A 26,686-nucleotide genomic window follows, 5' to 3' on the forward strand; every position below is an offset into this window, starting at 1 on the left:
TGTATATGTGACTACCAGGTGCATACATAGAAATCACAGGGCCCCATAGCAGAAGTCCAGATTGGGCCCCATCACCCCCCAAAAATATTAATATTCAGCGAGGTCACAGAAAAGCATAACTTTGCAGCTCCTACAATGTAATTTTGCCTCTATTGACCCCTCTTAGTCCCACACTCTGATAACCCTTTCAGGGCCACAGTAAAGTATGATGCCAACAAAAGTGTTTCCCAAGCACAGTAACCTACAGTACCCCTCCCCTGCAAACAGATATCCCCCACAGTGACCCCAATACAGTATGATGGCCCCCACATAGCCCTCCATGCAGTATGATTATCCATAAACCATAATAACCCTCCAAACCTCTCATTGGCCCTCCATACAGTATAATGGCCTCCACAGAACTGTCCACACCTTATAATGGGCCTCACACATCACTGCCCGCAATATGAGCCCCACACAACCCTATAATGGGCCCCACACACATTATAATGACCTCACTAGCTCTCCACACAGTATAATGGGCCCCACACAAAACTTTACACATTTATAAAGTGCTCCACACAGCCGTCCACACATTATAATGGGCCCCACACAACCCTCCACACATTATAATGGGCCCCACACAACCCTCCACACAGTATAATGGGCCCCACACAACCCTCCACACATTATAATGGGCCCCACACAACCCTCCACACAGTATAATGGGCCCCACACAACCCTCCACACATTATAATGGGCCCCACACAATCCTCCACACATTATAATGGGCCCCACACAATCCTCCACACATTATAATGGGCCCCACACAACCCCCCACACATTATAATGGGCCCCACACAACCCCAAACACATTATAATGGGCCCCACACAACCCTCCACACATTATAATGGGCCCCACACAACCCTCCACACATTATAATGGGCCCCACACCACCCTCCACACATTATAATGGGCTCCACACAATTCTCCAGTCATTATAATGGGCCCCACACAACCCTCCCCACATTATAACTACAAAAATGTCCAAAAACATACTAATGCAATTTAAGGAACCTTCACCATTAAGGATGTCCCAACATGCATGAAGTACAGGGGTGTGTGAAAACACATAGACCAAAGAATGGATACAAAGTATCCTGAGCACACCACTCACAAGGAGACATATATCTTAAAGAAGTCATATATTTTATTAAGTTAAATTCATATCATAAATATGCAAAGAACTACAGAGTTAAGAGGAAGGAATTTGTACCCAAGTGAAATACACACAAAGCAGGATTGCGAGGATAAGTACAGGTTGTGGGAATGTGCAAAAAAATACATCAGCATGTAAACATATGTCCATCTAGACCCAAAGTGATCTGTAAAGTGCAAAGTGCCATAAGAGAGGAAAAACCCCCACACAGACAATTACATAACATGAAAGCACATACCCTCCACACGTTATAATGGGCCACACACAATTCTCCTGACATTATAATGGGCCCCACATAACCCTCCACAAATTTATAATGGGCCCCATACAACCCTCCACACAATATAATGGGCCCCACACATTATAGTGACCTGCTAGCCTTCCACACAGTATAATGGGCGGCACTCAACCCTCCACACAGTATAATGGGCCCCACACACATTATAGTGACCTGCTAGCCTTCCACACAGTATAATGGGCCCCACACAACCCTCCACACATCATAATGGGCCCCACACAACCCTCCACACAGTATAATGTGCCCCACTCAACTCTCCACACAGTATAAATGGCCCCACAAACCCTCCAGACAGTATAATGGGCCCCACACAACCCTCCACACAGTATAATGGGCCTCTCACAATTCTCCAGACATTATAATGGGCCTCACACAATTCTCCAGACATTATAATGGGCCCCACACAATTCTCCAGATATTATAATGGGCCCCACACAACCCTCCACACATTATAATGGGCCCCACACAACCCTCCCCACAGTATAATGGGCCACACACACATAATGACCCGCTAGCCCTACACACAGTATAAGGGGCCCCACAGAACCCTCCATACGTTATAATGGGCCCCACGCAACCCTCCACGCATTATAATGGCCCCACGCAACCCTCCATACAGTATGATGGGCCCCACACAACCCTCCACACATTATAGTGGGCCACACACAATTCTCCTGACATTATAATGGGCCCCACATAACCCTCCACAAATTTATAATGGGCCCCATACAACCCTCCACACATTATAATGGGCCCCGCTCAACCCTCCACACATTATAATGGGCCCCACTCAACCCTCCATACAGTATAATGGGCCCCACACAACCCTCCACACAGTATAATGTGCCTCACACAATTCTCCAGAAATAATGGGCCCCACACAATTCTTCAGATATAATAATGGGCCCCACACAACCCTCCCCACAGTATAATGGGCCACACACACATTATAATTACCCGCTAGCCCTCCACACAGTATAAGGGGCCCCACACAACCCTCCATACGTTATAATGGGCCCCACGCAACCCTCCACGCATTATAATGGGCCCCACGCAACCCTCCATACAGTATAATGAGCCACACGCAACCCTCCACACATTATAATGGGCCCCACACAAGCCTCTAACTTAGCCAAACCAGGCCTCATACTTTGCACTTTATGAGGGGCAATACCCCCGAAACACCATGTCTGCAATTTGAGAATCTGGATTGGCTTTTATCCTAAGACATCCAAAAGGAGGAACATTACCCCTCTAATCCATGACAGTTGTGACCCGAAGTCATATTTTTTTTTTCATGCAGACCAAAAAAAAAAAAAAACAGAGCTAGGGCAGTTTAAAGAGAAAGCATGATCTGTTTTATGGCGGCTTTTCTTTTCAGATTACGACTTTTACTCTGTGCATTAGTAGCTTAACTCCCGTCAGGCCATAAAAGTTGTTGTATAGCAATCATCTATGTGTAATAACTTAATGAATATTTGCAACTGTTTAGAGAGTGTCTGTTCTTTCGCTTCTTGTTATTGTCGGCTTCTGCCTTATTTTATTTGCTGTTCTTGGCCTTTTTTTTATGGGGCAGTAAAAAACCCTCTTATCCCACAGTAATTACTATGTATCACTGACATAAAGCTGTAGAACGGTAACATTTGCAGAACATATTCTTATCCCATGATAAATGGTCATTAGGAGCAATGATATTACTCAAGCCGCAGACACGTCTCGCCAGTTACTGCACGTCCAACCAGAAAATTAAGTTAATCAGCCGAAACTGTGCTATAATGAAAGGATCCTGTGCACTCGATAAGACCGGGCTTACAGGTTCACCGATGTATGTGGTGCCGTCCTAACTCCGATTTAAAAGATTCAGTTTACAGCCAGTGAGAATTTCTAACCATCTCCAAAAAAGTTCTTGAGTGTCCATATATTTAGACCCTTCATGAATATAGGTGTTCTATAGATAAATTAACTTTTTGCTTTTTTTTCATCTAGAGGAGCAAAGTTATGTGTGGTGAAGACGAAAAGGAAAGCACGGCACGCCGAGACCCTCACACAGGATTATATTATCACTCGTAAGTATATAATCTGTGGTGTAAAAATCAGATGTAACCGATGACAGAGGAAAAGTATGTAGGCAATTTAAAGGTATCTTCTCCAAATCGTGGGGTATGAGTATAGAGTTGAATATTAGGTGGTGGAGTGTGTAAGGAGATTTATGTTGGTGACCTATAGTGCTTGCTGTATTATCACTGAAATTAGTGTAAACAATTAGCTCCTGAGCTCCCCCTAGTGGTGCCTGCAGGCGCACAGAATTTTATTAAGTACCTTAGTTTTCGGACTATAAGACGCACCGGACCACAAGGCGTACCTAGGTTTTAGAGGAGGAAATTAGGAATAAAAAATGAAACAGATAATGTGGTCAATTCTGTACTTAATAGCCCCTATCCTGGTATATATGGCCTCCTCATCCCTATCCTGGTATATATGGCCCCCTCATCCCTATCCTGGCAGGAATGATTGCCCTAATCACTATACTAGTATGCATGGCCCCATCCCCATCCTGGTATGCAGGGGCCCCCATCTCATCCTAGTATGCATGGCCCCATCCCCATCCTGGTATTCAGGGGCCCCCATCTCATTCTAGAATGCATGGCCCCATCCTTATCCTGGTATGCAGGGCCCCCATCCTTATCCTGCCATGCAGGGCCCCATCCTTATCCTGGTATTCAGGGCCCCCATCCTTATCCTGGCATGCAGGGCCCCATCCGTATCCTGGTATGCAGGGCCCCCATCCTTATCCTGGCATGCAGGGCCCCCATCCTTATCCTGGCATGCAGGGCCCCCATCCTTATCCTGGCATGCAGGGCCCCATCCTTATCCTGGTATGCAGGGCCCCCATCCTTATCCTGGTATGCAGGGCCCCCATCCTTATCCTGGTATGCAGGGCCCCATCCTTATCCTGGTATGCAGGGCCCCATCCTTATCCTGGCATGCAGGGCCCCCATCCTTATCCTGGCATGCAGGGCCCCCATCCTTATCCTGGCATGCAGGGCCCCATCCTTATCCTGGTATGCAGGGCCCCATCCTTATCCTGGTATGCAGGGCCCCATCCTTATCCTGGCATGCAGGGCCCCCATCCTTATCCTGGCATGCAGGGCCCCCATCCTTATCCTGGCATGCAGGGCCCCATCCTTATCCTGGTATGCAGGGCCACCATCCGTATCCTGGTATGCAGGGCCACCATCCGTATCCTGGTATGCAGGGCCCCATCCTTATCCTGGTATGCAGGCTCCCATCCTTATCCTGGTATGCAGGGCCCCATCCTTATCCTGGTATGCAGGGCCCCATCCTTATCCTGGTATGCAGGGCCACCATCCTTATCCTGGTATGCAGGGCCCCATCCTTATCCTGGTATGCAGGGCCCCATCATCCCTATCCTGGAATGCAGGGCCCCATCATCCCTATCCTGGTATGCATGGCCCCATCATCCCTATCCTGGTATGCATGGCCCCATCATCCCTATCCTGGTATGCATGTCCCCATCTCGTCCTGGTATGCATGTCCTCATCCCTATTCTGGTATGATTTCTCACCAACCCCGCTTCTGGTATGCATGGCCCCATCCTTATAATTGGCCCCTATCCCCCCATCCCCATCCTGGTGTGCATGGTCCCATCATAAAGCATTAAAAAAAAACAAAACATTACACTTGCCTACGAAGCGCTCCCTCGCAGCATCCTGCTCCACTGCTCACAAGCAAAGCATAGCTGGAATACTGGAATACTCGCCGGGACTGTGTGCGTATAGAGCAGTGAGTATTCATTGCTCTTCAGTAGCGCGCAGTGTCAGCCACCGGCACCGGCTTCATGCTGCTGCCGGCGGTCACGTGTGCTGATACTTAAGAGAAATGAATTCATTCATTGCTCCCCACGCCCATGGGCAGTGAATATTCATTTCTCTTTAGCAGCGGGAACAGGAGTTAGCCACAGCCGCTGACTCCTGCCTCTGTGACCCGCTGCTCCGCCGATGCCGTTCTCCCACCTCCCCACCGCAGCCAGAGCCGGTACATCCGGACTATAAGACGCACCCCCATTTTCCTCCACATTTTTAGATGAAAATTTGCATCTTAAAGTCCAAAAAATATAGTAACTCTATGGCTATATAGAGCTCTGGGTCACAAAATCCGGAGTAGCACTGCTATACTGATATTTGATGAATTTGGGCCTAAAAATTATATGAAAAAGGTAAGTGATTTGCTTTAAGCAGGTTATAAATGAGATAACCATGAGCCTAACACTCTTCTGTACATAGTTGTGTCTTCTGACGCCTCCATAAATGTAGAAACTTGGATTGGCTCACCGTGCATGCTTCAGTAGGTAGATGGAGATAGGCTTCTACCAGATGCCTATGGTGGGCGACTGAGGAGTCTGCGGGAGGGGACTGAGGAGTCTGCGGGAGGGGGCAGATAAATATGGGGAAGGAGGGCAACGGAGAAGTCTTGGGGAGAATGGGGGTGGGGGAGTCTGGAGGAGGAAGTGAATGGGGGAGTCTGGAGGATGAAGTAAATGGGGGACTCTAGAGGAGGATGGGGACGGAGGAGGATGGAGACAGAATAGGCTGAAACCAATTATGCATGTGTATGGCAAGTTGAGAGAGAGGCTGACCAGTGTCTAAACTTTAGGGGCATCTTTACTCTCGTCATGCAATCTCTCATCCCATAAGACACGAGAAGCCCTTCATTTTCACTTTAGAACTGCACCTTCTTTGCTGACGTTCATTGCGAGGTTGTCCAGATGGGCCCCGGGTGGGTCTCAGCACGGACACCTTTCTTTGCCCCTCACTGCAGTAAGCTGAGCCGTGTCTGCCTTTTTTCTCCATTTAAATGTTTTTGTTCCTGATATTCCATGGTAAGTAGATCCATGTGGCCGTGGACCCTTTAAGTCAAGGAGCCATTCAGCTAAACAAAATCCAGAAGTGTTTGCCGTCCCCAGACCTTGTCTGGACTCGTGAGAAACGTGGAGTTGCTCTCAGCACTAAACCCATTAAATGGAAATTTAATAATGCTGAAGCACTGGAAATGTCCTTCTATAGGATGCAAAGTCCTCATCGGTGATGCTGCTGAGCCACATGGTACACCCATGGAGGGCGCGGCGGGGAATTGCTGTATTTTCTACATTTCTCTTACCCAGCTTGATCTCCGACAACGAGGTTAGCAGCGTGCAACCTGAGCCGCCCCATCCGCCTGACTACCATTTTTATTGCAATTTAATATGGCAGGTAAGCGCCCGCGCTCGGCATCTTGGCAGGATACGATAAATGAATATTGGCGTGTACAATTGTAACACATACCGAGACCATAGCAGAGACCACCCCGGCCCCTTCTAAGAAATGTCAGGAACTTATTCCAAGCACCATAAAATGTCTTGTTTTATTGCGAGAAAGTTTTATTACGTTATCTCAGCTCTGGAAAAGTTATCTTCCAGGAATTGATTCTCGAATATCTATGCTCTAAGCGGTCGTCCACCCCAAAAAATAAGCTGAGAGCATGGTGTTCCTATTCCGAGACCCCCAGCGATCAGTTGTGATCAGTGAACAAACACTGAAACAGTTGTTTAGTTTTTCTGCAGCGACACCACAGGAGTAATAAAGCATTACACATTTTCAGGCATCCTTTCTTAATTCGAAAAGAACATTTCCACCTAAAATAATAAGTAGGGTGCCATGATAAAAGTCTGAGGTGGAGGTGATTCTAAGTTTTCTTTAGGGATTGATTCTAGCGCATGAGTTTTTTTTAGGGATAGGAATTGATTCTAGTCCATGCGTTTTCTTTAGGGATTGATTCTAGCTCATGAATTTTCTTTAGGGATTGATTGTAGCGCATGAGTTTTCTTTAGGGATTGATTCTAGTCCATGAGTTTTCTTTAGGGATTGATTCTAGTCCATGAATTTTCTTTAGGGATTGATTGTAGCGCATGAGTTTTCTTTAGGGATTGATTCTAGTCCATGAGTTTTCTTTAGGGATTGATTCTAGCGCATGAGTTTTCTTTAGGGATTGATTCTAGCGCATGAATTTTCTTTAGGGATAGGGATTGATTCTAGTCCATGAGTTTTCTTTCGGGATTGATTCTAGTGCATGAGTTTTCTTTAGGGAAAGGGAATGATTCTAGCGCTTGGGTTTTCTTTAGGGACTGATTCTAGCGCATGTGTTATCTTTAGGGATTGATTATAGCGCATGTGTTTTATTTAGGGATAGACAATAAAGGTATCACTCCTTGAATACTTTTCTCAATTTTTGGGGGGGACATAAGTATTTACATCTTCAGGGATAGGGATTGACTCTAGTCCATGAGTTTCCTTTAGGGATTGATTCTAGCGCATGAGTTTTCTTTAGGGATTGATTCTAGTCCATGAGTTTTCTTTAGTGATAGGGATTGATTCTAGTCCATGAGTTTTCATTAGTGATAGGGATTGATTCTAGCGCATGAGTTGTCTTTAGGGATTGATTCTAGTCCATGAGTTTTCTTTAGGGATTGATTCTAGTCCATGAGTTTTCTTTAGGGATTGATTCTAGTCCATGAGTTTTCTTTAGGGATTGATTCTAGTCCATGAGTTTTCTTTAGGGATTGATTCTAGCTCATGAGTTTTCTTTAGGGATTGATTCTACCGCATGAGTTTTCTTTAGGGATTGATTCTAGCGCATGGGTTTTCTTTAGGGATTGATTCTAGTGCATGAGTTTTCTTTAGTGATAGGGATTGAATCTAGTCCATGAGTTTTCTTTAGGGATTGATTCTAGCTAATGAGTTTTCTGTAGGGATTGATTGTAGCGCATGAGTTTTCTTTAGGGATTGATTCTAGCGCATGAGTTTTGTTTAGGGATTGATTCTAGCGCATGAGTTTTCTTTAGGAATAGGGATTCATTCTAGCGCATGTGTTTTTTAAGGGATTGATTCTAGTGCATGAGTTTTCTTTAGGGATTGATTCTAGCGCATGATTTTTCTATAGGGACTGTCTTTTGGGAACCTCCAGTTTATCAGTCCCAAAACCTGGCGGTATTGTTTTCCCTGATGGGGACATGTATGTCATGGGACACGTGGCGGTCATTGAGTGTCGGAACCGTGGCTGCTAGTGCCCAGTACTGTGATCCAATGGTGAAAGTTTTTTCCTTTTTTTTCTAGAAGATATGTTTTACTTCATGTAGACAGTTATGCCATTAATCTCGACACATCGTGAGAACCATAATTTTGAATAAAACCTTTTCTCCAAGGTCTGTACACGGTTATTTTTCACCACAAGCCCTTGTTAAATACTTTCATATTGTTCAGTAACTGCTCAGACTTCTTCCAAAATGTTTTTGTTCCTCTAATTGATGTAATAAAAAAATAGAATTAGGATAAAAGGCAGTAAAAACTATATTTAGGAGAAATAAAAGATTAAATGGCTGAAAAAATTGCATCATATTAAATAATAAAAATGTACAGACTGTTACAAATGAGATTCAAGCACACAGCATGATATCTGGATGGGATTGGTTTCTTTTTGATTATTTTTAGGAAATTGTCTATGTTTTTATTTTGTTTTTTCAGATCAACTTTTAGAAGATTTTGTAATAATTATATACTTAACATTACTCTTATGTTATGTCTGTTACATGGTAATTTGGGAGTACAGATTATATACTGGGGATTATGTGTGGGGAGATATCAGGAGATTAGGGCAGAGATGTATGGAGAGGACAGGTTATATACTGGAGATTATGTGTGGGGAGAAATCAGGAGATTAGGGCAGAGATGTATGGAGAGGACAGGTTATATACTGGAGATTATGTGGGGAGATATCAAGAGATTAGGGCAGAGATGTAAGGAGAGGACAGGTTATATACTAGAGATTATGTGTGGGGAGATATCAGGAGATTAGGACAGAGATGTATGGAGAGAACAGGTTATATACTGGAGATTATGTGGGGAGGTATCAGGAGATTAGGACAGAGATGTGTGGAGAGAGCAGGTTATATACTGGAGATTATGTGAGAGGAGTTATCATGAGATTAGGACACAGATGTATGGAGAGGACAGGTTATATACTGGAGATTATGTGTGAGGAGGTATCAGGAGATTAGGGCAGTGATGTATGGAGAGGACAGGTTATATACTGGAGATTATGTGTGGGGGTATCAGGAGATTAGGGCAGAGATGCATGGAGAGGACAGGTTATATACGGGGGATTATGTGGGGAGGTATCAGGAGATTAGGGCAGAGATGTATGGAGAGGGCAGGTTATATACAGGGGGGGATTATGTGTGGGGAGGTATCAGGAGATTAGGGCAGAGATGTGTGGATAGGACAGGTTATATACTGGAGATTATGTGGGGAAGTATCAGGAGATTAGGGCAGAGATGTATGGAGAGGACAGGTTATACATTGGAGATTATGTGTGGGGAGGTATCAGGAGATTAGGGCAGAGATGTATGGAGAGGACAGGTTATATACTGGAGATTATGTGGGGAGGTATCAGGAGATTAGGGCAGAGATGTATGGAGAGGACAGATTGTATACTGGAGATTATGTGGGGAGGTATCAGGAGATTAGGGCAGAGATGTATGGAGAGGACAGGTTATACACTGGAGATTATGTGGGGAGATATCAAGAGATTAGGGCAGAGATGTAAGGAGAGGACAGGTTATATACTAGAGATTATGTGTGGGGAGGTATCAGGAGATTAGGGCAGAGAAGTATGGAGAGAACAGGTTATATACTGGAGATTGTGTGGGGAGATATCAGGAGATTAGGGCAGAGATGTATGGAGAGGACAGGTTATATACTGGAGATTGTGTGGGGAGATATCAGGAGATTAGGGCAGAGATGTATGGAGAGGATGGGTTATATACTGGAGATTGTGTGGGGAGATATCAGGAGATTAGGGCAGAGATGTATGGAGAGGATGGGTTATATACTGGAGATTATGTGTGGGGAGGTATCAGGAGATTAGGGCACAGATGTATGTAGAGGACAGGTTATATACTGGAGATTGTGTGGGGAGGTATCAGGAGATTAGGGCAGAGATGTATGGAGAGGACAGGTTATACACTGGAGATTGTGTGGGGAGGTATCAGAAGATTAGGGCAGAGATGTATGGAGAGGACAGGTTACATATTGGAGATTATGTGTGTGGAGATATCAGGAGATTAGGGCAGAGATGTATGGAGAGGACAGGTTATATACTGGAGATTATGTGTCGGGAGGTATCAGGAGATTAGGGCAGTGATGTATGGAGAGGACAGGTTATATACTGGAGATTATGTGTGTAGAGGTATCAGGAGATTAGGGCAGAGATGTATGGAGAGGACAGGTTATACACTGGTGATTATGTGTGGGGAGGTATCAGGAGATTAGGGCAGAGATGTATGGAGAGGACAGGTTATACACTGGCGATTATGTGTGGGGAGGTATCAGGAGATTAGGGCAGAGATGTGTGGAGAGGACAGGTTATATACTGGAGATTATGTGGGGAGGTATCAGGAGATCAGGACAGAGATGTATGGAGAGGACAGGTTATATACTGGAGATTATGTGGGGAGATATCAAGAGATTAGGGCAGAGATGTAAGGAGAGGACAGGTTATATACTAGAGATTATGTGTGGGGAGGTATCAGGAGATTAGGGCAGAGATGTATGGAGAGAACAGGTTATATACTGGAGATTATCTGTGGGGAGGTATCAGGAGATTAGGGCAGAGATGTGTGGAGAGGACAGGTTATATATTGGAGATTATGAGTGGGGAGATATCAGGAGATTAGGGCAGAGATGTATGGAGAGGACAGGTTATATACTGGAGATTATGTGTGGGGAGAAATCAGGAGATTAGGGCAGAGATGTATGGAGAGGATGGGTTATATACTGGAGATTGTGTGGGGAGATATCTGGAGATTAGGACAGAGATGTATGGAGAGAACAGGTTATATATTGGAGATTATATGTGGGGAGATATCAGGAGATTGGGGCAGAGATGTATGGAGAGGACAGGTTATATACTGGAGATTGTGTGGGGAGATATCAGGAGATTAGGACAGAGATGTATGGAGAGGATGGGTTATATACTGGAGATTGTGTGGGGAGATATCAGGAGATTAGGGCAGAGATGTATGGAGAGGATGGGTTATATACTGGAGATTATGTGTGGGGAGGTATTAGGAGATTAGGGCAGAGATGTATGGAGAGGACAGGTTATATACTGGAGATTGTGTGGGGAGGTATCAGGAGATTATGGCAGAGATGTATGGAGAGGACAGGTTATACACTGGAGATTGTGTGGGGAGGTATCAGGAGATTAGGGCAGAGATGTATGGAGAGGACAGGTTATACACTGGCGATTATGTGTGGGGAGGTATCAGGAGATTAGGGCAGAGATGTATGGAGAGGACAGGTTATACACTGGCGATTATGTGTGGGGAGGTATCAGGAGATTAGGGCAGAGATGTGTGGAGACGACAGGTTATATACTGGAGATTATGTGGGGAGGTATCAGGAGATTAAGGCAGAGATGTATGGAGAGGACAGGTTATTACTGGCGATTATGTGTGGGGAGGTATCAGGAGATTAGGGCAGAGATGTATGGAGAGGACAGGTTATACACTGGCGATTATGTGTGGGGAGGTATCAGGAGATTAGGGCAGAGATGTGTGGAGACGACAGGTTATATACTGGAGATTATGTGGGGAGGTATCAGGAGATCAGGGCAGAGATGTATGGAGAGGACAGGTTATATACTGGAGATTATGTGGGGAGATATCAAGAGATTAGGGCAGAGATGTAAGGAGAGGACAGGTTATATACTAGAGATTATGTGTGGGGAGGTATCAGGAGATTAGGGCAAAGATGTATGGAGAGAACAGGTTATATACTGGAGATTATCTGTGGGGAGGTATCAGGAGATTAGGGCAGAGATTTATGGAGAGGACAGGTTATATATTGGAGATTATGAGTGGGGAGATATCAGGAGATTAGGGCAGAGATGTATGGAGAGGACAGGTTATATACTGGAGATTATGTGTGGGGAGAAATCAGGAGATTAGGGCAGAGATGTATGGAGAGGACAGGTTATATACTGGAGATTATGTGGGGAGGTATCAGGAGATTAGGACAGAGATGTATGGAGAGAGCGGGTTATATACTGGAGATTATGTGAGAGGAGTTATCATGAGATTAGGACACAGATGTATGGAGAGGACAGGTTATATACTGGAGATTATGTGTGAGGAGGTATCAGGAGATTAGGGCAGAGATGTATGGAGAGGACAGGTTATATATTGGAGATTATGTGTGTGGAGATATCAGGAGATTAGGGCAGAGATGTATGGAGAGGACAGGTTATATACTGGAGATTATGTGTCGGGAGGTATCAGGAGATTAGGGCAGTGATGTATGGAGAGGACAGGTTATATACTGGAGATTATGTGTGTAGAGGTATCAGGAGATTAGGGCAGAGATGTATGGAGAGGACAGGTTATACACTGGCGATTATGTGTGGGGAGGTATCAGGAGATTAGGGCAGAGATGTGTGGAGATGACAGGTTATATACTGGAGATTATGTGGGGAGGTATCAGGAGATTAGGGCAGAGATGTATGGAGAGGACAGGTTATACATTGGAGATTATGTGTGGGGAGGTATCAGGAGATTAGGGCAGAGATGTATGGAGAGGACAGGTTATATACTGGAGATTATGTGGGGAGGTATCAGGAGATTAGGGCAGAGAAGTATGGAGTGGACAGATTATATACTGTAGATTATGTGGGGAGGTATCAGGAGATTAGGGCAGAGATGTATGGAGAGGACAGGTTATATACTGGAGATTATGTGGGGAGATTTCAAGAGATTGGGGCAGAGATGTAAGGAGAGGACAGGTTATATACTGGAGATTATGTGTGAGGAGGTATCAGGAGATTAGGACAGAGATGTATGGAGAGAGCAGGTTATATGCTGGAGATTATGTGAGAGGAGTTATCATGAGATTAGGGCAGTGATGTATGGAGAGGACAGGTTATATACTGGAGATTATGTGTGGGGGTATCAGGAGATTAGGGCAGAGATGTATGGAGAGGACAGGTTATATACGGGGGATTATGTGGGGTGGTATCAGGAGATTAGGGCAGAGATGTATGGAGAGGACAGATTATATACTGCAGATTATGTGGGGAGGTATCAGGAGATTAGGGCAGAGATGTATGGAGAGGACAGGTTATATACTGGAGATTATGTGGGGAGGTATCAGGAGATTAGGGCAGAGATGTATGGAGAGGACAGGTTATACATTGGAGATTATGTGTGGGGAGGTATCAGGAGATTAGGGCAGAGATGTATGGAGAGGACAGGTTATATACTGGAGATTATGTGTGAGGAGGTATCAGGAGATTAGGGCAGTGATGTATGGAGAGGACAGGTTATATATGGGGGATTATGTGGGGCGATATCAAGAGATTAGGGCAGAGATGTATGGAGAGGATAGATTATATACTGAAGATTATGTGTAAGAGGTATCAAGAGATTAGGGCAGAGATGTATGGAGAGGACAGGTTATATACTAGAGATAGTGTGGGGAGATATCAGGAGATTAGGGCAGAGATGTATGGAGAGGACAGGTTATATACTAGAGATTGTGTGGGGAGATATCAGGAGATTAGGACTGAGATGTATGGAGAGGACAGGTTATATACTGAAGATTATGTGGGGAGATATCAAGAGATTAGGGCAGAGATGAATGGAGAGGACAGATTATATACTGCAGATTATGTGGGGAGATATCAAGAGATTAGGGCAGAGATGTATGGAGAGGACAGATTATATACTGAAGATTATGTGTAGGAGGTATCAATAAATTAGGTATGAGATGTATGGAGAGGACAGGTTATATACTAGAGATTGTGTGGGGAGATATCAGGAGATTAGGGCAGAGATGTATGGAGAGGATGGGTTATATACTGGAGATTATGTGGGGAGATATCAAGAGATTATGGCAGAGATGTATGGAGAGGACAGGTTATACACTGGAGATTGTGTGGGGAGGTATCAGAAGATTAGGGCAGAGATGTATGGAGAGGACAGGATATATACTGGAGATTATGTGGGGAGGTATCAGGAGATTAGGGCAGAGATGTATGGAGAGGACAGGTTATATACTGGAGATTATGTGGGGAGATATCAAGAGATTAGGGCAGAGATGTAAGGAGAGGACAGGTTATATACAGGGGGGGGATTATGTGTGGGGAGGTATCAGGAGATTAGGGCAGAGATGCATGGAGAGGACAGGTTATATACGGGGGATTATGTGGGGAGGTATCAGGAGATTAGGGCAGAGATGTATGGAGAGGGCAGGTTATATACAGGGGGGGATTATGTGTGGGGAGGTATCAGGAGATTAGGGCAGAGATGTGTGGATAGGACAGGTTATATACTGGAGATTATGTGGGGAGGTATCAGGAGATTAGGGCAGAGATGTATGGAGAGGACAGATTGTATACTGGAGATTATGTGGGGAGGTATCAGGAGATTAGGGCAGAGATGTATGGAGAGGACAGGTTATACATTGGAGATTATGTGTGGGGAGGTATCAGGAGATTAGGGCAGAGATGTATGGAGAGGACAGGTTATATACTGGAGATTATGTGGGGAGGTATCAGGATATTAGGGCAGAGATGTATGGAGAGGACAGATTGTATACTGGAGATTATGTGGGGAGGTATCAGGAGATTAGGGCAGAGATGTATGGAGAGGACAGGTTATATACTGGAGATTATGTGGGGAGATATCAAGAGATTAGGGCAGAGATGTAAGGAGAGGACAGGTTATATACTAGAGATTATGTGTGGGGAGGTATCAGGAGATTAGGGCAGAGAAGTATGGAGAGAACAGGTTATATACTGGAGATTGTGTGGGGAGATATCAGGAGATTAGGGCAGAGATGTATGGAGAGGACAGGTTATATACTGGAGATTGTGTGGGGAGATATCAGGAGATTAGGGCAGAGATGTATGGAGAGGATGGGTTATATACTGGAGATTGTGTGGGGAGATATCAGGAGATTAGGGCAGAGATGTATGGATAGGACAGGTTATATACTTGAGATTATGTGGGGAGATATCAGGAGATTAGGACAGAGATGTATGGAGAGAACAGGTTATATACTGGAGATTATGTGAGAGGAGGTATCAGGAGATTAGGGCAGAGATGTATGGAAAGGACAGGTTATATATTGGAGATTATGTGTGGGGAGATATCAGGAGATTAGGGCAAAGATGTATGGAGAGGATGGGTTATACACTGGAGATTATGTGTGTGGAGGTATCAGGAGATTAGGGCAGAGATGTATGGAGAGGACAGGTTATATACTGGAGATTATGTGTGGGGAGATATCAGGAGATTAGGGCAGAGATGTATGGAGAGGACAGGTTATATACTGGAGATTATGTGGGGAGATATCAGGAGATTAGAACAGAGATGTATGGAGAGAACAGGTTATATACTGGAGATTATGTGAGAGGAGGTATCAAGAGATTAGGGCAGAGATGTATGGAGATGACATATACTGGAGATTATGTGTGGGGAGGTATCAGGAGATCAGGGCAGAGATGTATGGAGAGGACAGGTTATATACTGGAGATTGTGTGAGGAGATATCAGGAGATTAGGACAGAGATGTATGGAGAGAACAGGTTATATATACTGGAGATTATATGAGAGGAGGTATCATGAGATTAGGACACAGATGTATGGAGAGGACAGGTTATATACTGGGGATTATGTGGGGAGGTATCAGGAGATTAGGGCAGAGATGTATGGAGAGGGCAGGTTATATACTGGAGATTATGTGGGGAGATATCAAGAGTATAGGGCAGAGATGTATGGAGAGGACAGGTTATATTCTGGAGATTATGTGGGGAGATATCAGGAGATTAGGGCAGAGATGTATGGATAGGATAGATTATATACTGGAGATTATGTGTAGGAGGTATCGAGATTAGGGCAGAGATGTATGGAGAGGACAGGTTATATACTGGAGATTATGTGTAGGAGGTATCAAGAGATTAGGGCAGAGATATATGGAGAAGACAGGTTATATACTAGAGATTGTGTGGGGAGATATCAGGAGATTAGGGCAGAGATGTATGGAGAGGATGCGTTATATACTGGAGATTGTGTGGGGAGGTATCAGGAGATTAGGGCAGTGATGTATGGAGAGGACAGGTTATATACTGGAGATTGTGTGGGGAAGTATCAGAAGATTAGGGCAGAGATGTATGGAGAGGACAGGTTATATATTGGAGATTTTGTGCATGGAGATATCAGGAGATTAGGGCAGAGATGTATGGAGAGGACAGGTTATATACTGGAGATTATGTGTCGGGAGGTATCAGGAGATTAGGGCAGTGATGTATGGAGAGGACAGGTTATATACTGGCGATCATGTGTGGGGAGGTATCAGGAGATTAGGGCAGAGATGTATGGGGAGGACAGGTTATACACTGGCGCTTATGTGTGGGGAGGTATCAGGAGATTAGGGCAGAGATGTATGGAGAGGACAGGTTATACACTGGCGATCATGTGTGGGGAGGTATCAGGAGATTAGGGCAGAGATGTATGGAGAGGACAGGTTATACATTGGAGATTATGTGTGGGGAGGTATCAGGAGATTAGGGCAGAGATGTATGGAGAGGACAGGTTATATACTGGAGATTATGTGTGGGGAGGTATCAGGAGATTTGGGCAGAGATGTATGGAAAGGACAGGTTATATACTGGAGATTATGTGTGGGGAGATATCAGGAGATTAGGGCAGAGATGTATGGAGAGGATGGGTTATATACTGGAGATTGTGTGGGGAGATATCAGGATATTAGGACAGAGATGTATGGAGAGAACAGGTTATATACTGGAGATTATGTGGGGAGGTATCAGGAGATTAGGACAGAGATGTTTGGAGAGAGCAGGTTATATACTGGAGATTATGTGTGGGGAGGTATCAGGAGATTAGGGCAGTGATGTATGGAGAGGACAGGTTATATATTGGAGATTATGTGTGTGGAGATATCAGGAGGTTAGGGCAGAGATGTATGGAGAGGACAAGTTATATACTGGAGATTATGTGTCGGGAGGTATCAGGAGATTAGGGCAGTGATGTATGGAGAGGACAGGTTATATACTGGAGATTATGTGTGGGGAGGTATCAGGAGATTAGGGCAGAGATGTGTGGAGAGGACAGGTTATATACTAAAGATTATGTGGGGAGGTATCAGGAGATTAGGGCAGAGATGTATGGAGAGGACAGGTTATACATTGGAAATTATGTGTGGGGAGGTATCAGGAGATTAGGGCAGAGATGTATGGAGAGGACAGGTTATATACTGGAGATTATGTGGGGAGGTATCAGGAGATTAGGGCAGAGATGTATGGAGAGGACAGGTTATATACTGGAGATTATGTGGGGAGATATCAAGAGATTAGGGCAGAGATGTAAGGAGAGGACAGGTTATATACTAGAGATTATGTGTGGGGAGGTATCAGGAGATTAGGGCAGAGAAGTATGGAGAGAACAGGTTATATACTGGAGATTGTGTGGGGAGATATCAGGAGATTAGGGCAGAGATGTATGGAGAGGACAGGTTATATACTGGAGATTGTGTGGGGAGATATCAGGAGATTAGGGCAGAGATGTATGGAGAGGATGGGTTATATACTGGAGATTGTGTGGGGAGATATCAGGAGATTAGGGCAGAGATGTATGGAGAGGATGGGTTATATACTGGAGATTATGTGTGGGGAAGTATCAGGAGATTAGGGCAGAGATGTATGTAGAGGACAGGTTATATACTGGAGATTGTGTGGGGAGGTATCAGAAGATTAGGGCAGAGATGTATGGAGAGGACAGGTTACATATTGGAGATTATGTGTGTGGAGATATCAGGAGATTAGGGCAGAGATGTATGGAGAGGACAGGTTATATACTGGAGATTATGTGTCGGTAGGTATCAGGAGATTAGGGCAGTGATGTATGGAGAGGACAGGTTATATACTGGAGATTATGTGTGTAGAGGTATCAGGAGATTAGGGCAGAGATGTATGGAGAGGACAGGTTATACACTGGCGATTATGTGTGGGGAGGTATCAGGAGATTAGGGCAGAGATGTGTGGAGAGGACAGGTTATATACTGGAGATTATGTGGGGAGGTATCAGGAGATTAGGGCAGAGATGTGTGGAGAGGACAGGTTATTTACTGGAGATTAAGTGGGGAGGTATCAGGAGATCAGGGCAGAGATGTATGGAGAGAACAGGTTATATACTGGAGATTATGTGGGGAGATATCAAGAGATTAGGGCAGAGATGTAAGGAGAGGACAGGTTATATACTGGAGATTGTGTGGGGAGATATCAGGAGATTAGGACAGAGATGTATGGAGAGAACAGGTTATATATTGGAGATTATATGTGGGGAGATATCAGGAGATTAGGGCAGAGATGTATGGAGAGGACAGTTTATATACTGGAGATTGTGTGGGGAGATATCAGGAGATTAGGGCAGAGATGTATGGAGAGGATGGGTTATATACTGGAGATTGTGTGGGGAGATATCAGGAGATTAGGGCAGAGATGTATGGAGAGGATGGGTTATATACTGGAGATTATGTGTGGGGAGGTATCTGGAGATTAGGACAGAGATGTATGGAGACAACAGGTTATATACTGGAGATTATGTGGGGAGGTATCAGGAGATTAGGACAGAGATGTATGGAGAGAGCAGGTTATATACTGGAGATTATGTGAGAGGAGTTATTATGAGATTAGGACACAGATGTATGGAGAGGACAGGTTATATACTGGAGATTATGTGTGAGGAGGTATCAGGAGATTAGGGCAGAGATGTATGGAGAGGACAGGTTATATATTGGAGATTATGTGTGTGGAGATATCAGGAGATTAGGGCAGAGATGTATGGAGAGGACAGGTTATATACTGGAGATTATGTGTCGGGAGGTATCAGGAGATTAGGGCAATGATGTATGGAGAGGACAGGTTATATACTGGAGATTATGTGTGTAGAGGTATCAGGAGATTAGGGCAGAGATGTATGGAGAGGACAGGTTATACACTGGCGATTATGTGTGGGGAGGTATCAGGAGATTAGGGCAGAGATGTGTGGAGAGGACAGGTTATATACTGGAGATTATGTGGGGAGGTATCAGGAGATTAGGGCATAGATGTATGGAGAGGACAGGTTATACATTGGAGATTATGTGTGTGGAGGTATCAGGAGATTAGGGCAGAGATGTATGGAGAGGACAGGTTATATACTGGAGATTATGTGGGGAGGTATCAGGAGATTAGGGCAGAGAAGTATGGAGTGGACAGATTATATACTGGAGATTATGTGGGGAGATTTCAAGAGATTGGGGCAGAGATGTAAGGAGAGGACAGGTTATATACTGGAGATTATGTGTGAGGAGGTATCAGGAGATTAGGACAGAGATGTATGGAGAGAGCAGGTTATATACTGGAGATTATGTGAGAGGAGTTATCATGAGATTAGGGCAGAGATGTATGGAGAGGACAGGTTATATACGGGGGATTATGTGGGGCGGTATCAGGAGATTAGGGCAGAGATGTATAGAGAGGACAGATTATATACTGCAGATTATGTGGGGAGGTATCAGGAGATTAGGGCAGAGATGTATGGAGAGGACAGGTTATATACTGGAGATTATGTGGGGAGGTTGTGACGACTCCTGGAGTGGACCCTCTGGGTCGTGACACCAACCCTCCCAGGGCGAGCTGACCTAGTGAAGACCACCCCCTATACAGGGAGTGTCAGGGGCAAGCCCCAGGGGGTGAGGCACCACGACTGCTGGCACCAGGCGGCCGGCTCACAGGAGACACGAGTGGGTGAGAGTGTCGGCAGGAACGTGTAAAGTGTGGACACGGGAACACGTGGTATACAGAGACTTCGTTCGTCCGGGTGTGAGTGAAGCAGGAAGTGTGCAAGGAGCACGTCAGAGCACTGAGTCAGGCAGCAGGTGTGCCAGGAGGTACAACTGAGTATAAGACAGAGCACGGAATCGGAGTGTGTGCCAGGAGGCACGACTGAGTATAAGACAGAGTACAGGGTAAGAGCGTGTGCCAGGAGGCACAACCGAGTATGAGACAGAACACAGGGTCAGAGCGTGTGCCAGGAGGCACAACCAAGTACAAAGCAGAGTGCAGATTCAGAGCGTGTGCCAAGAGGCACAACAGAGTGCAAGGCAGAGGACCTGAGTACAGCGCACAGCCAGGCAGGGACACGGCAGACCAAGCCAGGAAGCACAACAATAATCAGGCACCTCCCCTAGGGGGAGGTCGTCTGATATAGCACATGACTACTACTGGTTCCGGGTCAGGAACTAGCCAGAAAGCACATGACCACTACAGGTTCCGGGTCAGGTCCTCCATTACCATAGAGAGGACCGAGCCCTATACAGCACTGACAGGAGCGCGCAAGCGCAAACGTGACATGTAGGAGGAGGCCCGGGGACGAGAGCTGCGCGTGCGCACCCTACGGGACCCCCGGAGTGACCGCAGCTCCGGAAGAGATGACGTCGGGACCGAGGTCCCGCCCCCAGGTGAGCACGGCGTGACAGTACCCCCCCCTTTACGCCCCCTCTTTCTAAAACTGGAGAGGAACTTAGACAAAATCTGGGGTGCGTGGATATTCTCCTTGGGTTCCCATGACCTCTCCTCGGGGCCAAAACCCTTCCAATCGACCAGGAACATGGTTCTCCCTCTTACCTTCTTCATGGCCAAAATGTCATTCACCTCAAACTCATCCCCCAAGCCAACAGGCTGGGGTGTGTGGCCTGGAGAAGGATGAAATCGGTTAAGAACCACAGGTTTTAGGAGAGACACATGGAAGGAATTGGGAATACGGAGTGAAGGAGGCAGCTTCAATTTGTAAGCAACATCATTAATCCGCCTGAGGACCTCAAAAGGACCAATGTAACGGGGACCCAGTTTGTAAGATGGTACCTTAAGGCGGACGTATTTGGTGGAGAGCCACACCTTGTCACCAGGGAGAAATGGAGGAACGTCCAGGCGCCTCTTGTCAGCGTGTAATTTCATTCTGTCCCGTGCTTTCTCGAGAGCGGTTTTGGTCTCCTGCCATACCCTGGAGAACTCCACAGACTGAGAATCGGCAGCAGGTACCCCCGAGACAGGAAGTACCGGTAGAGGCACATTGAGATGCTGTCCAAAGACGATGAAGAAAGGAGACTTGGTAGACGATTCACTGGAGTGATTATTGTAGGCGAACTCAGCCCAAGGAAGTAGACCGACCCAGTCATTCTGATGAGCATTAGAAAAATGCCGGAGATAGGATGTAAGGATCTGGTTGGTACGTTCCACCTGCCCATTGGTTTGGGGGTGATAGGCGGAAAAGAAATCCAATGACACTTTCATGAGTCCGCATAGAGCTCTCCAGAACCGGGAGGTGAATTGGACCCCTCTATCCGACACGATGTGCTGGGGGAAGCCGTGAATCCTGAAGATATGGGAAATGAAGATCTTCGCCAAGTCAGGAGCAGAGGGTAGTCCGGGAAGAGGAATGAAGTGAGCCATCTTTGAAAATCGGTCTACAACCACCAAGACCACAGTACAACCGGAAGAACAAGGCAGATCAGTAATGAAATCCATGGCTATGTGCTGCCATGGAGCCGACGGAATGGGAAGCGGGAACAGAAGACCGGAGGGTGGTTGTCTGGGTATCTTGTTCTGGGCACAGGACGGGCAAGATGCTACAAAGTCTTTAACATCCTGGGAGAGTGAAGGCCACCAATAATGGCGAGAGATTAAGTCCAAAGTCTTTTTGACACCAACGTGGCCGGCAATCTTGGACGAATGTCCCCAATTTAGCACTCGTTTTCGGTTATTCTCAGCCACAAAGGTTCTTCCCGGAGGTAACGTGGTTAACCTGACAGGAGCCACAGTAATTACTTTGGATAAATCAATGATATGAGAGGGTTCTTCCTCTGCATCAGACGACAGGAATGATCTTGACAACGCATCCGCTCTAACGTTCTTATCGCCGGGCCGAAAATGTAGCTCAAAGTCAAAGCGGGCGAAGAATAGGGACCACCTGGCTTGCCGAGGATTGAGCCTCTGTGCGGACTGGATGTACGCCAGGTTCTTATGGTCTGTGAAGATCTTGAATGGATGTATGGCACCCTCTAGTAAGTACCTCCACTCCTCCAAGGCCAACTTAATGGCCAATAGCTCTTTGTCGCCAATGGAGTAGTTCTGCTCAGTGGAGGAAAATACTTTAGAAAAGAAGCCACAGGTGACAAAACGTCCAGAAGAGGATTTCTGCAGAAGGACTGCGCCAGCCCCAGTAGAGGATGCGTCTACCTCGAGAGTGAAAGGTCTACTAACCTCAGGTCGGTGAAGCGCCGGAGCAGCGGCGAAGGCTTGTTTCAATGACTGGAAGGCCTCTTCAGCCTCAGAGGGCCAAGCCTTTGGGTTAGCTCCCTTGCAGATAAGGGACGAGATGGGGCGAACCAACGAGGAAAAATGAGGAACGAACTGTCGGTAGTAGTTCGCAAAACCAAGGAAGCGTTGGATTGCCTTCACCCCATGGGGCTGTGGCCAATCGAGGACGGCGGACACTTTTGCCGGATCCATGCATAGACCTGATTCTGAGATAATGTACCCCAAGAATGGCAGGGACGTTTGCTCGAAGGCACATTTTTCAAGCTTGGCATAAAGGCGGTTCTCCCTCAGGCGCTGGAGGACTTGACGCACGTTCTTTCTGTGGGCGGAGAGGTCTGGAGAAAAAACGAGGATGTCATCCAGATAGACTACCACGCAGGAGTACAGCATATCCCGGAAGACGTCATTCACGAACTCCTGGAAAACCGCTGGGGCATTGCAGAGGCCGAAGGGCATGACCAAGTACTCGTAGTGACCGTCTCTGGTGTTAAAGGCGGTCTTCCACTCATCCCCGGAACGAATGCGGATCAAGTTGTAGGCCCCACGAAGATCCAGTTTGGTGAAAATTCGAGCTCCTCTAAGTCGGTCAAAGAGCTCCGGGATCAATGGCAATGGGTACTTGTTCTTGACCGTGATATTGTTCAGGCCTCGGTAGTCTATGCAAGGACGGAGGGAGCCGTCCTTCTTTTTTACAAAGAAAAATCCCGCTCCCGCGGGCGAGGAGGACTTACGGATGAAACCTCTAGCAAGGTTCTCCTGGATATAGTCAGACATAGCTTGGGTCTCAGCAGGGGATAGCGGGTATATCCTACCCCTGGGTGGCGTAGAACCAGGAATGAGGTCAATCGGACAGTCATATGGCCGATGGGGGGGCAGAGTCTCGGCCTCCTTCTTGTCGAAAACATCTGCAAAGGACCAGTAAGCCGACGGCAGACCTGTAGGTGCCGGGGATGGACCGGCAGAGTTCATCAGACGGACGAGCAACAGGCACTTCTCCTGACAGAACGGTCCCCATCGGAGTATCTCGCCCGACCGCCAGTCCAGGGTTGGCTCATGAGTCCGTAGCCAAGGGAGGCCTAGAAGAAGTGCGTGAGACATGGTGGACAAGACGAGGAAGGAGATCTTCTCCAGGTGCAGGGCTCCGATCTGCAGCTCGATCTCTTCGGTGGCCTGGGTAACGGACTCCAGCACGGACGTACCATTGACCGAAACAATCGACCGAGGAGTCTCCAGGGATCTGACAGGAATCCGGTATTTTTTAACCGCCTCGAGTGTGATAAAATTCCCCTCCGCGCCAGAATCCAGGAAAGCCTCCTCAGAATAACGCTTGGCACCGAGATTCAATAATACGGACACGAGCAGGGGAGGAGAGGAATCACGTACACCTAGGGAGGCCTCTCCTATCAACCCTAGGCGGAGAAGTTTCCCGGCTTCTTGGAGCAGGAACGGAGGAGGTGAGAGGAGCTCCTCTCTCTGGCTAATTCACGGGCACGTTCCTGAAACCGCAGGTCGATGCGTGTCGCCAGTGAGATCAGATCCTCTAAAGAGGTGGGAGTATCCCGACCTGCCAGTACGTCTTTGATCCGACTGGACAGGCCACGCCAAAAGATCCCTACGAGAGCCTCGTTGTTCCAACCGAGTTCGGAGGCCAAGGTACGAAAACGGATGGCATACTGTCCTACCGGTAGCGTACCCTGATGGAGGTTAAAGAGGGACTCGGTGATAGAGGCCAGCCGACCCGGCTCGTCGAACACCTTGCGGAAGGTGTCCAAAAAGGTGGAAAGCCGAGAGACGAGTGGGTCATTGCGCTCCCAGAGGGGGTTCACCCATGCTAATGCCTCCCCCTCTAAGTGTGAAACAATAAAGGCAATTTGGGCGCGCTCAGTGGGATAGTGCTGCGGCAAAAGCTCAAAATGTAACCGGCATTGGTTCAGAAATCCTCGACAAAACTTAGGGTCCCCGCTATATCGGGGTGGCTTGCCGAGGCGCGGCATCGGGTGCGGGGCCGAGGACTGGGCAGAAACGGATTGTATGGCCGACAAACGAGACTCCATGGATTTCAAAAAGACCATAATCCTGGTCTGACTCTCCCGTAGGAACACCAGTTCCTTTTGGATGGAGGTGGTGGCACCAGCGGGGTCCATGGCCTGATTATACTGTGACGACTCCTGGAGTGGACCCTCTGGGTCGTGACACCAACCCTCCCAGGGCGAGCTGACCTAGTGAAGACCACCCCCTATACAGGGAGTGTCAGGGGCAAGCCCCAGGGGGTGAGGCACCACGACTGCTGGCACCAGGCGGCCGGCTCACAGGAGACACGAGTGGGTGAGAGTGTCGGCAGGAACGTGTAAAGTGTGGACACGGGAACACGTGGTATACAGAGACTTCGTTCGTCCGGGTGTGAGTGAAGCAGGAAGCGTGCAAGGAGCACGTCAGAGCACTGAGTCAGGCAGCAGGTGTGCCAGGAGGTACAACTGAGTATAAGACAGAGCACGGAATCGGAGTGTGTGCCAGGAGGCACGACTGAGTATAAGACAGAGTACAGGGTAAGAGCGTGTGCCAGGAGGCACAACCGAGTATGAGACAGAACACAGGGTCAGAGCGTGTGCCAGGAGGCACAACCAAGTACAAAGCAGAGTGCAGATTCAGAGCGTGTGCCAAGAGGCACAACAGAGTGCAAGGCAGAGGACCTGAGTACAGCGCACAGCCAGGCAGGGACACGGCAGACCAAGCCAGGAAGCACAACAATAATCAGGCACCTCCCCTAGGGGGAGGTCGTCTGATATAGCACATGACTACTACTGGTTCCGGGTCAGGAACTAGCCAGAAAGCACATGACCACTACAGGTTCCGGGTCAGGTCCTCCATTACCATAGAGAGGACCGAGCCCTATACAGCACTGACAGGAGCGCGCAAGCGCAAACGTGACATGTAGGAGGAGGCCCGGGGACGAGAGCTGCGCGTGCGCACCCTACGGGACCCCCGGAGTGACCGCAGCTCCGGAAGAGATGACGTCGGGACCGAGGTCCCGCCCCCAGGTGAGCACGGCGTGACAGAGGTATCAGGAGATTAGGGCAGAGATGTATGGAGAGGACAGGTTATACATTGGAGATTATGTGTGGGGAGTGTGAGGTAGCGCTGTCATGTAAGTAAGGGGTTCTCGCTTGCAGCGATTGAAAAACACATCCGGCACAGGATTTTCCAACAAATCATAGTCTATGAGGTTTATTCATCCTTCATAAACCTCCAGCAGCAATATACACAGCATTACAGGAGAGCGTCCATTATACAGGCTATTTAGCCCCAGGGTTATCTCACCCACGTCAGGGTTCCCATATGGCTGTTTCTCCAGGCCGCAGAAGTCCACTCACTCCTCAGGGACTCTCAGATACTGGCCGCCATTACACACACAGCCGCTCCACAGGCTGCTGTTAGTGAGGAGATCCTTCTCCTCACGGGACCTTCTAAAAACTGGACCAATCAGGTCCCAGCATTCACTCCATGTGACCTAACCTGGCCACATTATATGGTCCATAGCCACGCCCACCGGGTCACATGACTATGACCTCACCACAGGTCCTTCACACAGACATATATACTTTACAATAGCATTCATAAACATACATATGTCTCTATCTCAAGGTCACCCACCTTGAGATACATAATGGCTCTTCAACCACTCACACTCTTGGGACATCCAC

At 47.0% G+C, this 26,686-nt stretch overlaps 1 protein-coding gene across 2 annotated transcripts in view; it reads left to right on the forward strand.

Moving 5' to 3' along the window:
* Positions 1-26,686, forward strand: part of WDR70 (WD repeat domain 70) — a 319,614-nt gene that overhangs the window by 212,884 nt on the left and 80,044 nt on the right. For both annotated transcript variants that reach the window (XM_073543960.1, XM_073543959.1), the window contains exon 15: positions 3,484-3,563. In XM_073543960.1, coding sequence (XP_073400061.1) covers positions 3,484-3,563 — 80 coding nt within the window. The remainder of the gene's footprint in view (positions 1-3,483; positions 3,564-26,686) is intronic.

This window comes from Dendrobates tinctorius, unplaced genomic scaffold (genome assembly GCF_039654945.1).
Source record: "Dendrobates tinctorius isolate UK_male_01 unplaced genomic scaffold, ASM3965494v1 ptg000135l, whole genome shotgun sequence".
Classification (NCBI taxonomy): domain Eukaryota; kingdom Metazoa; phylum Chordata; class Amphibia; order Anura; family Dendrobatidae; genus Dendrobates; species Dendrobates tinctorius.